We start from the raw sequence: 18,130 nt of genomic DNA, 5'->3' as shown, positions 1-18,130 counted from the left end.
TCCTCACTAATCTGCCCATCTTTCAGAACAGCAGAAAAGTATTCTACAATTTTTGCAGTGTTCTGGAACCTAGTGTCCAAGTTACTTATGATGTTGTCCATAGCAGTAAAAAACACTGTGTTCTGAAACACTGTTGCTGCACTGTCCTGAGCTGTATCCTCTTGAGAGGTCTCATCATGGAATCTCTTCCTTTTCCTCTGGCGGCTGTGTTCCTTGTTAAATAGAGGTGTAACGTTGCCTCAGACAGAAGAGACTCCCATCCATCTCTAAGAACCCTGCATCTCTTCCTTTAAGGCTCTGATATTGGCTGCCTCTGTGTCAAGTGAGATTTTTCCTGACTGGAGAATCACATTCCTGTTCTCAATGCATTGCAGTACCTGCAATTATGCCAACTGACATGTCATTCAACACAATGCTGCTCACCTCCTTCTTCAGTTGGGAGTAGGGCTGGTTCAGGGGTATGGGTATGGGGAGACAGGGCTGGTTCAGGGGTATGGGGATGGGGAGACAGGGCTGGTTCAGGGGTATGGGGATGGGGAGACAGGGCTGGTTCAGGGGTATGGGGATGGGGAGACAGGGCTGGCTCAGGGGGATGGGGAGACAGGGCTGGTTCAGGTGTATGGGGATGGGGAGACAGGGCTGGTTCAGGGGTATGGGGATGGGGAGACAGGGCTGGTTCAGGGGGATGGGGATGGGGAGACAAGGGCTGGTTCAGGGGTATGGGGATGGGGAGACAGGGCTGGTTCAGGGGTATGGGGATGGAGAGACAGGGCTGGTTCAGGGGTATGGGGATGGGGAGACAGGGCTGGTTCAGGTGTATGGGGATGGGGAGACAGGGCTGGTTCAGGGGGATGGGGAGACAGGGCTGGTTCAGGGGTATGGGGAGACAGGGCTGGTTCAGGTGTATGGGGATGGGGAGACAGGGCTGGCTCAGGGGGATGGGGAGACAGGGCTGGTTCAGGTGTATGGGGATGGGGAGACAGGGCTGGTTCAGGGGCTATGGGGATGGGGAGAAAGGGCTGGTTCAGGGGGATGGGGAGACAGGGCTGGTTCAGGGGTATGGGGATGGGGAGACATGGCTGGTTCAGGGGTATGGGGATGGGGAAACAGGGCTGGTTCAGGGGTATGGGGATGGGGAGACAGGGCTGGTTCAGGGGTATGGGGATGGGGAGAAAGGGCTGGTCCAGGGGTATGGGGATGGGGAGACAGGGCTGGTCCAGGGGTATGGGGATGGGGAGACAGGGCTGGTTCAGGGGTATGGGGATGGGGAGACAGGGGCTGGTTCAGGGGTATGGGGATGGGGAGACAGGGCTGGTTCAGGTGTATGGGGATGGGGATGGGGAGACAGGGCTGGTTCAGGGGTATGGGGATGGGGAGACAGGGCTGGTTCAGGGGTATGGGGATGGGGAGACAGGGCTGGTCCAGGGGTATGGGGATGGGGAGACAGGGCTGGTTCAGGGGTATGGGGATGGGGAGACAGGGCTGGTTCAGGGGTATGGGGATGGGGAGACAGGGCTGGTTCAGGGGTATGGGGATGGGGAGACAGGGCTGGTTCAGGGGGATGGGGATGGGGAGCCAGGGCTGGTTCAGGGGTATGGGGAGACAGGGCTGGTTCAGGGGTATGGGGATGGGGAGACAGGGCTGGTTCAGGGGTATGGGGATGGGGAGACAGGGCTGGTCCAGGGTATGGGGATGGGGAGACAGGGCTGGTTCAGGGGTATGGGGATGGGGAGACAGGGCTGGTTCAGGGGTATGGGATGGAGACAGGGCTGGTTCAGGGGTATGGGGATGGGGAGACAGGGCTGGTCCAGGGGTATGGGGATGGGGAGACAGGGCTGGTTCAGGGGTATGGGGATGGGGAGACAGGGCTGGTCCAGGGGTATGGGGATGGGGAGACAGGGCTGGTTCAGGGGTATGGGGATGGGGAGACAGGGCTGGTTCAGGGGTATGGGGATGGGGAGACAGGGCTGGTCCAGGGGTATGGGGATGGGGAGACAGGGCTGGTTCAGGGGTATGGGGATGGGGAGACAGGGCTGGTCCAGGGGTATGGGGATGGGGAGACAGGGCTGCTGAGCCTGAAGCTTCATCTGTTGGGCCTGGCACCAGGCAGGGGGAGGGACAACTGATTTATTATGAATAGCTTGCTAAACATGTGCCTGCATTGATTAAATGTTGGCTAAAAGAGGAGTGAAATGTAAACACCCTGAATTTTCTGTGAAGATATGAAGTAACTAATGTTAGGGGAGCAAAAGTAGCCTATTTCACTACGGACTAAGCTATCAGGTTCATTTCCACCACTCACGGACTACATACAGAGGCTCTCTGGATGTTTACTTTTTGCCAAAAACAAGAAAAGAAAAAGAAACAGTTACTTTTTTTAGTACATTGTAAGTAAAATAATATATTAATGATGATAGGTTAATAATTGAAAAAAATGTACCTAATGTTCTAATAATTTTTTAGGGCCCCCCCCCAGGCATATTGCTTAATGTGTTTTTAAATTAAAAATGTCAATAACTTGGAGCTGATTTCCTAGATTTTAGTATTTTATGTCAACAACTAAATTATTAGGCAATTAGTTATTTTTTTTTCTGGATATAAAATTGCCAATGGGCTGCCTATTGGGGAACCCTGCTGTAGGACATTCACTCTGTTATGGGCCAGTTTCACAAGCTCCTTCCATGAGTATTTCAGTTTGTCTGTTATTACATATCTTCTTCTTTCTTGTGTCTTATTTATTTCAGGTCTGCGGTTACCGTCTTCCCTCTGAGAAAGGAAGACATGCAAGATTTCCGGGTGTGGAACAGCCAGTTGGTGAGTATGCAGGTTACCAGATGCCTGATGGCAGTATCCAGGGAGACCCATCCAGTGTAGAATTCACTAAGGTACTATATAAAGTAGCTATAGCCACCAGGATCCACCCAGCTATTTCAATAACATGCATTCAAACAGGCTCACATACTGTATGTACTTGTTTGAAAATATACATTTTTAAAGTTGCTGTTACTTTTGTGCCGTGTTCTTAAAGATCTGTATCCAGCTTGGATGGAAACCTCAGTACGGCCTCTTCGATGTATTGCCACTAGTCCTGCAGGTCAACGGGGAGGACCCAGACCTTTATGAAATCCCTCCACACCTGATCCTGGAGTTTCCATGGAACACCCTCAGTGAGTGACTTTAGCCTCATTTCTATTGAATGATTATGTAAACACACTTTTGAGAACAAATACAATGTTAAGCCTGCAGAGTGTCATCATAGCTATTCCACTACATACAACGACATTCATTGGTTACGATACCGCTACAAAAGGGGTGTCCAGTTATGTTATGACACGTGTATGCAATCCGTTTGATTCCATACTAGATTTGACATTGATTGGATTCATCAGAGACACAGTATTCAGATCATCAGGCCTCCATAGCCATGGTGATGTTTTTAAGTAGGAGTTATCTAATTAAATCAATGTTTTATGTAGCTGCCTGGGTAAATTCAAACCATTGCCCCCAGTCGCTCAAGAGCTTGAACTAAAAAAAAGGTTTTAAAATCCTCCGTCTGGAGCTCTTGAGGAACGGAGCTGAATAGGAGAGAGTGAAGAGCTCTATAGAACTTAACTACGCAGCACATTCCTTTATCCAAATAGTTTCCCAAAGCCAGGTCTAGGATGGCCCAATGACCTGTATCATTTTCTTTTATTTAAATGTCTAACCACTCCAAAGTGGTCCTTCATTCATTTCACTGGACACAATACTGAGTTGAGTCAAGTGTTTCAAGCACCTTTGGTAGAGTGAGCACATCAACTGTGTGTGTGCGTAACTCATTCTGTATGAAAAAGGTGTCACAATGAGGACTGAATGATTCACTATAGAAACTAAACACATCTATCCTAGTGGTGGTGTTTTTGGGCATGCTCTTTTATATAGTATTATCAGATATATTGTGTTGATCTTTCCTCATTAGGTATAAGTGGTTCCAAAACCTTGGACTGAAGTGGTATGCTGTGCCTGTGGTGTCCAACATGCTGCTGGAGATTGGTGGACTTGAATTCACAGCCTGTCCCTTTAATGGCTGGTACATGGGCACTGAAATTGGTGTGAGGGATTTCTGTGACTATCAGCGTTATAACGTCTTGGAGGTAAGGCTCACTTTCACAGGTACTCACCATGGCTACAGCACAGGGTCGTGCTCAGCAGGAGTAGCGCATGTTTTGAAATGGACGGAAACCTCGTCTGGAATAACCAAAAATATAATTTTCTGTTTAAAAATGTTTTCTTGTTTCATACCTCTGCAACACAACCCTGGCTGACTTGATAATGATGCAATGATTGTAGATATTTTGGCTTCCTGTCCGTACAGGAAGTTGGTCGCAGGATGGGCCTGGAGACACACAAGCTGTCCTCACTGTGGAAGGACCAGGCCTTGGTGACCATCAATGTTGCAGTCATATACAGTTTCCAGGTAACCTATGGTTTTCACGTATACAGGACCAATCCAAAGGCATGTTTTTCCCAGTAGATATCCCATGTTGTTGTTGTTGCTGTTTTGTTACATAATTCGTTTTTTTAATACCTACAATTTTAAATAAGATACTTCCATCCAATAATATTTAGCCGGAGGATGCTACGACTGTTCAGCCATCAACTGGAGTTTTCCTTGAGATAAATGTACTCCTTTTGTCTCATTACTGTTCGCTGTAGAAGAACAAGGTGACCATCACAGACCACCACTCTGCAGCTGAGTCCTTTATGAAGCACATGGAGACAGAGTTCCGTCTGCGTGGCGGCTGCCCTGCAGACTGGGCCTGGCTGGTTCCTCCCATGTCTGGCTCCCTCACCCCCGTCTTCCACCAGGAGATGGTCAACTACATCCTCTCTCCCTTCTTCTACTACCAGGTAGATACTGAGACACCATCTTGTACTGTGCATAGTATATAGGTTATGTCATTCATCTGGTTAAGCTCCACCAGGGCAACAGTGCAGTTGCTGAATGATCATCTGTAACTTGTTGTTGTTGTTGTTGTTTGAAGCCTGACCCCTGGACGACCCATGTCTGGAGAAATGGGGAGAAGTGCCTGAGGAAGCAACAGATCAGCTTCAAAGTGGTGGCCAGGTAATCTTCCATGGACTATGACACCCATATCTGTAATGCTTTATGAACACAGTCATGATGCGTTATAAATTAGAATGCAGTCCTAATCATATTATTGACATAGCTATAAATGCATATAATGGTTGAGGTTGAGCTAAGCCATGCTCATAATGCATTACAAAGTATTATCGTTCATGGCTGGTTCCCTCCTATAGGGCGGCGCTCTTTTCTTCAACCCTTATGAGCAGAGTGCTGGCTAACAGGTTGCGTTGCACTGTCCTGTACGCTACTGAAACAGGGAAATCACAGACATTGGCCCAGAGACTGAACTCCATGCTAAACTGTGCCTTCAACTGCAGGGTAGGAGATCCATCTCATCTCTATGAAGGATGATAGGGGGCCTACTGCCTCAGGCTAATGTGCTTCAGGGCATTTGTGTGTGTTAAGCACTGTGAATCAATGTAAAACTCTAGTTTAATTGGAACCTAAATGTATGTGAGGACTATATTGAGCTCATTTAGAGTTCATTTACAGAACAAGCAATGGGAAGTTAGCTAGCTAGTAGATGTGCTTGTACAATGTACAATCTGTTGATGTCTTAAGTCACTACTGTCCTCAAAATACAGAAGTTCCCAGAAATGTTATAAAGTTAACTAAAGCTGCTCTGTATATCTTCAAAGTTGCTCTGTAAGGAGGACTATAACGTCAGTGAACATGGAACAGGAGAGCCTTCTGGTTGTGGTAACAAGCGCCTTTGGGAATGGAGACTCCCCTAGAAATGGAGAGGTGAGTTTCTGTATTTTGAAGATATTTAACAATAATATTTTTCCCCACGTTTATAAAATGTAATGTCTAAATATTCACCACATGTTAATATTTATTTCTCTAGAGTTTCAAGAAGCAGCTTTTCTCCTTGCAGTGTCTCAGGAACAAGCTAAGGTAAGTAGTATCTCAAGCATTTCTCTCTGCATAGGCTCTCCGTACTGTGCTGTACATGTACATTAGTGGAGGTTGCTGAGGGGAGCTCATAATATTGTCTGGAACGGAGCGAATGGAATGGCATCAAACACATGGAAACCATGGATTTGGTACCATTCCACTGATTCCGCTCCAGCCATTACCACAAGCCTGTCCTCCCCAATTAGGTGCTACCAACCTCCGGTGATGTACATGTCTTTAAGATGTACTAATTTGATGAAGTGGCGGCTTGACTACAGTCTCTGACACCTCTCTTTGGTTTTGAAACTGGTCATATCTCCCCTCTCCTCCCCCAGGTACTGTGTGTTTGGACTGGGCTCGAGGATGTACCCACAGTTCTGTGCATTTGCCCATGCCGTGGATGCCAAGCTGGAGGAGCTGGGGGCAGAGCGGGTGACGCCCACTGGAGAGGGGGATGAACTGAACGGACAGGAGGAGGCCTTCTCTTCCTGGGCTCTCACCGCTCTCAAGGTAGGCAGACAAGGAAGGATGGCTCTCTGGCTTAAAAGTGGATCTTAGCTACGTGTTGATGATCATTTTTGCAGTGTATTTAATAGTATACATATTAACATACTCCTGGTATGTCTACTATATGCTCAAGTAACATTACAAAAAATACCTGTTATGATCTTTAATTTCATAAGCATTTGCATATCTTATTGATCTGGGGCAGAGCGACTCTGCGAGGCCTGGGAACCTCTGAGATACTGTGTAGCTGCTCCCAGGACCACATCACAGGTGACCCGATCCTGTAGGTTCATGCTCTACAACATTCGCAGAGTACGACCCTGCCTCACACAGGAAGCGGCGTAGGTCCTAATCCAGGCACTTGTCATCTCCCGTCTGGATTACTGCTACTCGTTGTTGGCTGGGCTCCCTGCTTGTGCCATTAAACCCCTACAACTCATCCAGAACGCCGCAGCCCGTCTGGTGTTCAACCTTCCCAAGTTCTCTCACGTCACCCCGCTCCTCCGCTCTCTCCACTGGCTTCCAGTCGAAGCTCGCATCCGCTACAAGACCATGGTGCTTGCCTATGGAGCTGTGAGGGGAACGGCACCTCCGTACCTTCAGGCTCTGATCAGGCCCTACACCCAAACAAGGGCACTGCGTTCATCCACCTCTGGCCTGCTCGCCTCCCTACCTCTGAGGAAGCACAGTTCCCGCTCAGCCCAGTCAAAACTGTTCGCTGCTCTGGCACCCCAATGGTGGAATAAGCTCCCTCACGACGCCAGGACAGCGGAGTCAATCACCACCTTCCGGAGACACCTGAAACCCCACCTCTTTAAGGAATACCTGGGATAGGATAAAGTAATCCTTCTAACCCCCCCTTAAAAGATTTAGATGCACTATTGTAAAGTGGTTGTTCCACTGGATATTATAAGGTGAATGCACCAATTTGTAAGTCGCTCTGGATAAGAGCGTCTGCTAAATGACTTAAATGTAAATGTAAATGTACTACACCTGGGCCAGGGGATGGACATTTGACAAGGGACTGGTGTAGCACTAAAGCATTATAAACTAATCTTGTATTTCAGTCAGCCAGTTGTACATGATGATTTTCACTGTCCTCTCTTTCGCAGCACTTTCAGCCATTCACTCTAAAACTGTCTTCCCCATGAAACTGAAGAGGAGACAGAATCTACAGAACCCCCATTCAAGGTTAATTTCTTGTCATCTTCCACACAATTTTTTTTACCCACTAGCATTGTTATTGTTGCAATACTTTTAACATTATTGACAGGACTCAATATTGACAGGGTTTAATTCAGCATTGTCGTTCTTGTTTCTAGCCGGTCCACCATTCTGGTGGAGCTGGAGAGGGAGACAAGTGCAGAGGTCATGAACTTTGCTCCAGGAGACCATGTTGGTGTTTTCCCAGGGAATCTCCCTCAACTGGTGGCTGGAATCCTAAAGTTCCTTCCCCATACACTCCCAACCAACCAGTCCCTACGACTGGAATACCGCTCTGACTCCTGCCTTGGTACAACACTATTCAGTAATAATGGTGGTGATTGGTAACCACGGTAAAATCAGATTTTTTTTAGGAAGACATCATCTTCAAAAAATGGACACTGTTAAAATGACTCTGCATTTCTATTTCCCAACAGATGATGAGAAAAACTGTCAGACGCATCCCAGCATGCCCTTTGTCTCAGGCGCTCACCTACTTCCTGGATGTGACCACGCCCCCCTGTCAGAACCTCCTCCACAAGCTCTCTCAGCTGGCAAGACAGGAGGGGCACTGCCAGCATCTGCTGACCTTGGCAAAGGTAACTTCTGTTTGTCTCAAGGACTACTGTGTTCATTATTGTCTCTTGAAATAAAAATGAGATAAATCATGAAAAAAAAGCCTTTAACCTACCACCCTTTGGAATTGTATAGAATTGAAGAAAATACTATGTTTCATACATATAACTCTGTAAGCTGATGCACCTTCCAAAAAATTATATAAACAGATATTTCTCGTTATTTAGCTTCTGTCTTAATTTGCCGTCAGGACTCTCAGGAGTACACGACCTGGAAGATTTTCCGTGTTCCCAACTTCCTGGAAGTCCTGGAGGAGTTCCCGTCTTTAGAACCCTCTGCAGCCTTCCTCCTCAGCCAGCTGCCCCTGCTCAAGCTCTGCCTCTACTCCATCAGCTCCTCCCCTTAGCTCCACCCCAATGAGCTACATCTCACTCTGACGGTGCTCAACTATCACACACAAGGTATGGGACATTAGATTTGACATTTTTGTCACTTAGCAAACATTTTTATCCAAGGTACAGGACAGGGCAACTCACCTTAGAAATTACAATACATCAGTTATCAAATGCTTTGAAAGGAATTTGAACTGCTATCTCTTGGCTGTGAAAGTAACTGTACTGTATTTTTCTGTACTACCTATAGATGGACAGGGTCCTCTTCACCACGGGGTCTGCAGCACCTGGCTGGATACCATTAAGAAAGGAGACCTGGTACCATGTTTCATCTACAGGTATAGAACGTAGTACTGTAACATACTGTATGTCAGTAGGCTGGTACATTCTCCAATTGTACCAAATGCTTGGTTGTAGCCTATCCCCAGTATAATTGATTGAGATTATTATTTTAAGTGAAGCTAACTGATTGTGTTATTGTTTACAGTTCAGGTGGGTTCCACCTCCCAGCAGAGCCCAGCACTCCAGTCATTCTGGTGGGGGCTGGCAGTGGCATTGCGCCCTTCCGAAGCTTCTGGCAACAACGGCTACATGACATGAAACATCCAGGTAGTGTGTGTGTCTGTATGTCTGTTTGTGTGTCTGTTGATACAAAATCTCTGACCTTAAGGGCTATGGTTTTGTCTTGGCAAGGTTCTCTGGAAGTCCTATGAGCCTGGTGTTTGGCTGCCAGAGTTCGGAGACAAAGAGGAGGCACTGGAGATGAGAAGACAAGGGGTCCTGAAGAGTGTTACAACCACATATTCCCGCTAGCCAGGTCACCCAAAGGTACTGTTGCATTGTCATTTTGAAAGAAATCATGTACTGAGTGAGCACTTGAAAAGCTTGATTGAATCTGATTGGCTTGAGATTCAAGTGAAGGTTGAAGCGTAACATTTTTCCTATCTCCCTGTACTGTGCCTCCTATTCCTAACCTTTGACCTCTGTGTGTCAGCAGATCTATGTCCAGGATGTCTTGAGGGAGAAGATGGCAGGGGAGGTGCTGAGTGTGTTGCAACAGAAAGAGGGTCACTTCTACGTGTGCGGGGGTGTGAACATGGCCCAGGGAGTTACTCTAGCAGTACAGGAGATTCTGAGCAGCCAGCTTGGCATTACCCTCACACAGGCAGGAGAATACCTGGCCCAACTGAAGGTTGGGTCACCTTTCCTCTCAATCACTAATATGAAAACGAATGTGAATGCTATGTATCCTCTTAATCTAGTTCCAATACTGTAGTAAGTGGACAGTGTTTTACAATGCTTTTATGGTTTGTATGTTTGTTTCTTTATTTGAAGATTCAGAAGAGGTACCATGAGGACATTTTTGGAGCCCAGTTTCAAAAGTGAGGTGATCTGGATGGAGAAAGATCTACACATAGCATGCATTTTCCTCTATGCTTGTGATGCCCTGTTTTTGTTTTTGGTGATAGATTAGGATTGTCACTTTGGAACATGTTTGTAGCTGTTGGTGGTCCCAAACAAACCAGCTAGCCATCCTTTGGCCCACTGCTTGAAAAAGTACCCAATTTCACTGTTTTCACTTTATTTTTAAAGCACTGTAAGTATATTTCAAAGAGATGATTATAACATTTACATTCACGTCATGATATTAAAGATAGATTATAGATGCATAGGTGATACGTATATGTAGTGTTTGTACAATATAATAGAATGTGGGATTGTTGAATCTGAATTATACATAATAGAAATATGCTTGTAATCCGAATGTGTTTTACTCATTGTGAATATTAATTTGAATAAAAATAATATTACATAATAATTGTAGTTGATGCCTTCTTGCAAGCCTCTGGTTCAGAGTATCAGTGACCACAAGAAGGTCAAAGAAGTAAAAGCCTATCAGTGCTGCTGAGGTTTGAGGAGTTTCTGCCTGGGAAAGTACAGCTAGGATTCCTTAGTTTAAATGTCAGAGAATTGGTCCCATCCCCATTGCAGTGTTTTAAATGCCAAAGAATGGAACATGTAGCTGTTCAATGTAAAGGAAGGAAAATATATGCCAAGTGTGGAGAGGAACATGATTAAGGTGAATGTGGGAACAATGTGAAGGTGAAGTGTTGTAATTGTGGGGGTAACATAGTGCAGTATGTGGTGGATGTTAGGTGCAGAGAGAGAGGCTCAGAGATCTTTAATTAGTCATGATGTATCGTATGCAGAGGCTGTAAGACAGATTGGTGTAACTACAGTGTGGAATGATGGAGCTTCCATGGCTGCTCCTGTAGTAAGTGGACCTAATGTCAGGGCTGGTGTTTCTGGTAGAAGTTAGTAGGGATTTATATGTTTTTTATTTAATTTTCATGGTAGTTCAGAATTGGGCAGATCATGATTGAGCGTACATTCCAGCACAGTAGGTGGCGGCATGCAATTACATGATTGTTTGCTGACCGCCATGAGATCATAGAAGAAGAATATCAGCCCCTGCAGCGCTTAAAATGTAGATGTTCTGGAACGCGCCCCATGTTTACAGTGCGCTTTCGGTGCAAATTATCCCTGCAGAAATTACTTGCGGAAGTGGTGGTCGTCCATGCACGTGAAAAGAGGCCCTGTAGTTGGTGTTTGCTAACTCTGGTCTTTGAGTTTACTGGATAATTACCTAGCTGCATTTTACGCGCATAGTGTAGTTAAATTCAAGTCCATTATGGCTGGAAGTCGACTTGAAAAATTCGGAACAGTGTTCACGCGGTAGGTCAAAATGTCGTGTTGCTAGCTAGCTAACGTTAGCCAGCTTAATTTCTGTCATTCAAGGTTACTGGAGGATGCCATCTAGTTTTCTAGACCCTTTAGAGTTTTCTAGCTAGGTTAACTAGATACCATTTTATTTGATGTTGGAGTGTCTTTTCAGCAACTGGTAGTCAATGCTATCAAGGCTATGGTTCCGCATAATATACATTCTAACGTTAGCTAGCTAGTCTAGCTCTTCGCATGTGAAAATGAGAATGCAACAATGGAGCAAATGCACTGGTTTCATTTTCAGAGTCAGAGATCTTATGCGTTCTGGAGTTGTCAAACAGTCTGACAAGCCCATTTGGTATGATGTATACAAGGCCTTTCCACCCAAGAAAGACCCACTTTATGTCAGACCAGTGGCCAAGATCTATGGGAAGAAAGAAGAGGCTGTGCCTGACATCTTCTACAGAGAGGATGAAATCAGAGCGTAAGCTAATTAAGCGTTTTACTGCCATTCAAAAGCTGTTAGGAATATACATGTGTTGATCAGCATCGGTCTCTGTTCCAGGAAATTCTATGAGGTGTATGGAACAGGGCCCAGAGCTTTTGATCTCTCCAAATCCAACTTTGTTTCAACATGCCAAAGGTATGGGCAATAAATCACATTGATCATAGGTTCGTCAGGTTTTAAGATTCCTCATACAATGCTGGATCCTAACTACTGCAGTTCTATAAAGTGTTTTTTTTCTTCCTTTGTGTAGGTTTGTGGAGAAGTATACAGAGTTAGAGAGCTGGGGAGAGCTGGAGAAACAGTCCCTGTTTGAGGAGACTGGGAAAGCTCTCCTTGCCGAGGGCTTAGTATTAAGGAGGAGGGGTGGTCCTGCGGTGAGTAGACTGTTCAAATGATACAACTCAATCATTTTAATGCTGGCTGCCTGTTTTCCAAATACTCTATAGACAGACATACTACATGACCAAAAGTATGTGGACACCTACTCGTCGAACATCTCATTCCAAAATCATAGGCAGTAATATGGAGTATTAAATGCTTTCCACTAGATGTTGGAACATTGCTGCAGGGACTTGCTTCCATTCAGCTACAAGAGCATTAGTGAGGTTGGGCTCTGATGTTGGGCGATTAGGCCTGGCTCGCAGTCGGTGTTCCAATTCATCCCAAAAGTGTTGGGTGGGGTTGAGGTCAGGGCTCTGTGCAGTCCAGTCAAGTTCTTCCACACCGATCTCGACAAACCATTTCTGTATGGATCTCGCTTTGTGCACCGGGGCATGGTCATGCTTAAACAGGAAAGGGCCTTCCCCAAACTGTTGCCACAAAGTTGAAAGCACAGGATCATCTAGAATGTCATTGTATGCTGTAGCGTTAACATTTCCCTTCACTGGAACTAAGGGGCCTTGCCCGAACCATGAAAAACAGCCCCAGATCATTAATCCTCCTCAACCAAACTGTACAGTTGGCACTATGCATTGGGGCAGGTAGCATTCTCCTGGCATCCACCAAACCCTGATTCGTCCGTCGGTCTGCCAGATGGTGAGGTGTGATTCATCACTCCAGAGAACACGTTTCCACTGCTCCAGAGTCCAATGGTGGAGAACTTTACACCACTCCAGCTGACAATTGGCATTGCCCATGGTGATCTTAGGCTTGTGTATGGCTGCTCGGCCATGGAAACCCATTTCATTAAGCTCCCGACTAACAGTTGTGCTGATGTTGTTTCCAGAATCAGTTTGGAACTCGGTAGGGAGTGTTGCAACCAAGGACAGACGATTTTTAACCTCTCTGGGCTAGGCGGGACGAATTCGTCCCACCTACGTAACAGCCACTGGCAGCCTGTGGCGCGATTTTCAAAACCTTAAAAATCCTATTACTTCAATTTCTCAAACATATGACTATTTTACAGCTATTTAAAGACAAGACTCTCGTTAATCTAACCACACTGTCCGATTTCAAAAAGGCTTTACAACGAAAGCAAAACATTAGATTATGTCAGCAGAGTACCAAGCCAGAAATAATCAGACACCCATTTTTCAAGCCAGCATATAATGTCACCAAAACCCAGAAGACAGCTAAATGCAGCACTCACCTTTGATGATCTTCATCAGATGACAACCCTAGGACATTATGTTATACAATACATGCATGTTTTGTTCAATCAAGTTCATATTTATATCAAAAACCAGGTTTTTACATTAGCATGTGACGTTCAGAACTAGCATCCTTTCGACCCTGCAAACTTCCGGGGAATTCGCTAACATTTTACTAAATTACTCACCATAAACGTTCACAAAAAGCATAACAATTATTTTAAGAATTATAGATACAGACCTCCTCTATGCACTCGATATGTCCGATTTTAAAATAGCTTTTTGGTGAAAGCACATTTTGCAATATTCTAAGTACATAGCCCAGGCATCACGGGCTCGCTATTTAGACACCCGGCAAGTTTAGCACTCACCATAATCATATTTACTATTATAAAAGTTTGATTACCTTTTGTTGTCTTCGTCAGAATGCACACCCAGGACTGCTACTTCAATAACAAATGTTGGTTTGGTCCAAAATAATCCATCGTTATATCCGAATAGCGGCGTTTTGTTCGTATGCTCCAGACACTATCCGAAATAGTAAAGAAGTGTCGCGCGCATGGCGCAATTCGTGACAATAAAATTCTAAATATTCCATTACCGTACTTCGAAGCATGTCAACCGCTGTTTAAAATCAATTTTTACGACATTTTTCTCGTAGAAAAGCGATAATATTCCGACAGGGAATCTCCTTTTCGGCAAACAGAGGAAAAAATCCCAAAGGCGGGGGCGGTCGGGGTCACGTGCATAAGGCCAGTGTCCCTTGATCGGCCACTTGAGAAAGGCGATAATGTGTTTCAGCCTGGGGCTGGAATGACGACATTCTGTTTTTTCCCGGGCTCTGAGCGCCTATGGACGACGTGGGAAGTGTCACGTTAGAGCAGAGATCCTTAGTAAATGATAGAGATGGAAAAGAAGTTCAAGAAATGGTCAGACAGGCCACTTCCTGTAAAGGAATCTCTCAGGTTTTGACCTGCCATTTGAGTTCTGTTATACTCACAGACACCATTCAAACAGTTTTAGAAAATTTAGGGTGTTTTCTATCCATATGTAATAAGTATATGCATATTCTAGTTACTGGGTAGGAGTGGTAACCAGATTAAATCGGGTATGTTTTTTTATCCAGCCGTGTCAATACTGCCCCCTATCCTAAACAGGTTAAGCGCTTCAGCACTCGGAGGCCCTGTTCCATGAGCTTGTGTGGCCTACCGCTTCGCAGCTGAGCAGTTGTTGCTCCTAGACATTTCCACTTCACCATAACAGCACTTACAGTTGACCGTGGCAACTCTAGCAGGGCAGAAATTTGACGAACTGACTTGTTGGAAAGGTGGCATCCTATGACGGTGCCACGTTGAAAGTCACTGAGCTCTTCAGTAAGGCCATTCTGCTGCCAATGTTTGTCTATGAGATTGCATGGCTGGTGCTCAATTTTATACAGCAACAGGTGTGGCTGAAATAGTCGAATCTACTATTTTGAAGTGTTGTCCAAAAACGTTTGCATATACAGTAACAGTCAAAAGTATGGAAACACCTACTCGTTCAAGGGTATTTCTTTATTTTTTTTACTATTTTCTACGTTGTCGAATAATAGTGAAGACATAAACTATGAAATAACACACATGGAATCATGTAGTAACCAAAAAAAGTGTTACATTGATTTGATTTATTTGAGGTTCTTCAAAGTAGCCACCCTTTGCCTTGATGACAGCGTTGCACACGCTTGGTATTCTCTCAACCAGCTTCACCTGGAATGCTTTTCCAACAGTCTTGAAGAAGTTCCCACATATGCTGAACACTTGGCTGCTTTTCTTTCACTCTGCGGTCCAACTCATCCCAAACCATCTCAATTGGGTTAAGATCGGGTGATTGTGAATGCCAGGTTGTCTGATGCAGCACTTCATCACTCTCCTTCTTGGTCAAATAGCCCTTACACAGTATGGAAGTGTTGGGTCATTGTCCTGTTGAAAAACAAATGTTAGTCCCACTAAGCGCAAACCAGATGGGGCGGCGTATTGCTGCAGAATGCTGTGGTAGTCATGCTGGTAAAGTGTGCCTTGAATTCTAAATAAATCCCTGACAGTGTCACCAGCAAAGCACCCCCACACCATCACACATCCTCAATGGTTCACGGTGGGAACCACACATGCGTAGATAATCCGTTCACCTACTCTGCGTCAAACAAAGACACAGCGGTTGGAACAATGGATCTCAAATTTGGACTCATCAGACCAAAGGATAGATTTACACTGGTCTAATGTCCATTGCTCGTGTTTCTTGGCCCAAGTAAGTCTCTTCTTACTGGTGTCCTTTAATAGTGGTTTCTTTGCAGCAATTTGACCATGAAGGCCTGATTCACGCAGTCTCTGAACAGTTGATGTTGAGACGTCTGTTACTTGAAGCATTTATTTGGGCTGCAATTTCTGAGACTGGTAACTCTAATGAACGTATCCTCTGCAGCAGAGGTAACTCTGGGTCTTCCTTTCCTGTTGAAGCTAGTTTCTCATGAGAGCCAGTTTCATCATAGCGCTTGATGGTTTTTGCGACTGCACTTGAAGAAACTTTCAATGTTCTTGAAATTTTACAGATTGACTGACCTTCATGTCTTAAAGTAATGGACTGTCACTTCTCTTTGCTTATTTGAGCTTTTCTTGCCATAATATGGACTTAGTATTTTACCAAATCTTTTGTATAACACCCCTACCTTGTCACAACGGATTGGCTCAAACGCATTAAGGAAAGACATTCCACAAATTAACTTTTAACAAGGCACACCTGTTAATTGAAATGCACCTCATGAAGCTGGTTGAGAGAATGCCACGAGTATTCAAATCTGTCATCAAGGCAAAGGGTGGCTACTTTGAAGAATCTCAAATATAAATACTTTTTGCTTACTACATGATTCCATGTGTTATTTCATAGTTTTGATGTCTTCTATTATTCTACAATGTATAAAATAGTAAAAATAAAGAAACCCTGGAAGTAGGAGTAGGGCTGTCCACTTTTGACTGGTACTGTATAGTGTATATACTAATCACTTACAAACATGAGACCTTCTGTTTGTAACGGAATGGCTGCACTTTTGCCGGTTGACCTGCAGGTGGCGTCAGAGACCAGGGATCCAGTGTTGGGCATGAAGCTGACTGACATGCTGGCGGAACTGCAGACAGATGCACCTGGCGAAACACAGACACCAGGAGAAGATCCACAAGCACCAGTGACTCCACAGTAGGCCTCTGCAACATGGCTTCAACCACACTCTTCACCTAGATGGAACCCATAGGAGGGGGGGCTTGTGGTAATGGCTGGAGCTTATTAAGTGGAATGGTCTCAAACACATGGTTTCCATGTGTTTAATGCCATTCCATTTGCTCCGATCCAGGCGTTATGAGCCGTCCTCCTCTCAGCAGCCTTTACTGATGGAACCAACCATCCACCTCCACTGACTAAAAAGGGACTTTCAGTATCTGTCCAACACTAGACTGATACTCCTCAGTCCAGACTTTCTGAACAATGGATCAACAAGAAAGACTTCTTGTTCAGTGTTTCTGGGTGGGCCTGGGCAGCTTTCACAACCCTCTATCTTGACTGCAGGTTTTCGACCGGTAATGTGTAGGATTCCAAGTTATTGTACATTTCTGGTCTGGAACTTTGTAAGACTGATGTTATGCATAAGGCTGTAAATACATATTCAATGTGTGTAATATATATTGTATGTCCTACTGAACTCTTGAGTATTCACTTGCAAGATGATGCTTACGTTGCAGTGTGCTTTGACTTTCGACAGGCCACCCCTGTTGATAGGTGACGTCGCTGTGATTATTGATTGGCACAGAGTGATCAGTAAAGTAATTATATATTCTAGAATGTGGCCTCTCTTCCATTTTTCCTCTGTTGCTCACCCTCCGTTATCTTTCAGTTACGCTGTAGAACACTCATGCAAGACAAGCAAGCTGTGAGTGAGTGTTGATATTGCATTCTCCATTTGCTGCTGTGACAGTCTAATTCAGCAGTGTCTGCTGCCTGAGCTTCTGGGATGAAATGGAGATATTAATGCCGTATTGCTTCACAGAGAAATACCACTGAGCACATAACCACATCAGCCGACTGGGGATGAGTAAATAAGCATCACAGGTGCCACATTAAAAGAAATGCAAGGTAACATCTGTGGAAGGTATTCCACCAGATAGGAAAGGATTGACATCAACACATATGCACTGAATGATTGGTAATTAAATTCCACAACTATATTTAAATTAAGATTAGTTTCTACTGCCACAATTCAAATGAGCACCACACCAACATTGCATATTGTTCTGAACATAATCTTGGCATGTGTTTTTCCATGTGTATTTCAGATTCAGTAACATCTCAAAGCGCACCAGAATAACATACGAAGTAACCAGTTATTAGAACCTCTGCAGGTTACCTTTTCTCTTCTCTCTAATCAGGATGATCATCCTTCTTCCTGTTCTCATTGCTTGGAGAGACTTTGATCCACTGTATGACCTAGCAGCCCTGCAGTTCAACTGCCATTTGAAAATAAATCTAAACCGCGCTTCTATCTAGAGCCTTGGCTTTGATATAGAGAAGTACTGGTCGGGGTTAT

The 18,130-nt window shown here is 44.9% G+C and overlaps 1 protein-coding gene and 1 pseudogene across 1 annotated transcript; both read left to right on the top strand.

Moving 5' to 3' along the window:
- The first annotated feature begins 2,781 nt into the window (after window positions 1-2,781).
- LOC106581243 (nitric oxide synthase, inducible-like) lies at window positions 2,782-10,378 on the top strand (annotated as a pseudogene).
- Window positions 10,379-11,156: 778 nt separating this feature from the next.
- Window positions 11,157-17,388, top strand: LOC106581268 (28S ribosomal protein S23, mitochondrial). The gene is made up of 5 exons (XM_014163224.2): window positions 11,157-11,439; window positions 11,732-11,911; window positions 11,993-12,070; window positions 12,186-12,309; window positions 16,622-17,388. Exons 1-5 carry the CDS (start codon window positions 11,396-11,398, stop codon window positions 16,751-16,753), a joined length of 558 nt encoding a protein of 185 aa, XP_014018699.1. The 5' UTR covers window positions 11,157-11,395; the 3' UTR covers window positions 16,754-17,388.
- The last annotated feature ends 742 nt before the right edge of the window (window positions 17,389-18,130 follow it).

This window comes from Salmo salar, chromosome ssa20 (assembly GCF_905237065.1).
Source record: "Salmo salar chromosome ssa20, Ssal_v3.1, whole genome shotgun sequence".
Classification (NCBI taxonomy): domain Eukaryota; kingdom Metazoa; phylum Chordata; class Actinopteri; order Salmoniformes; family Salmonidae; genus Salmo; species Salmo salar.
This window is presented reverse-complemented; position numbering and strand designations above follow the sequence as displayed.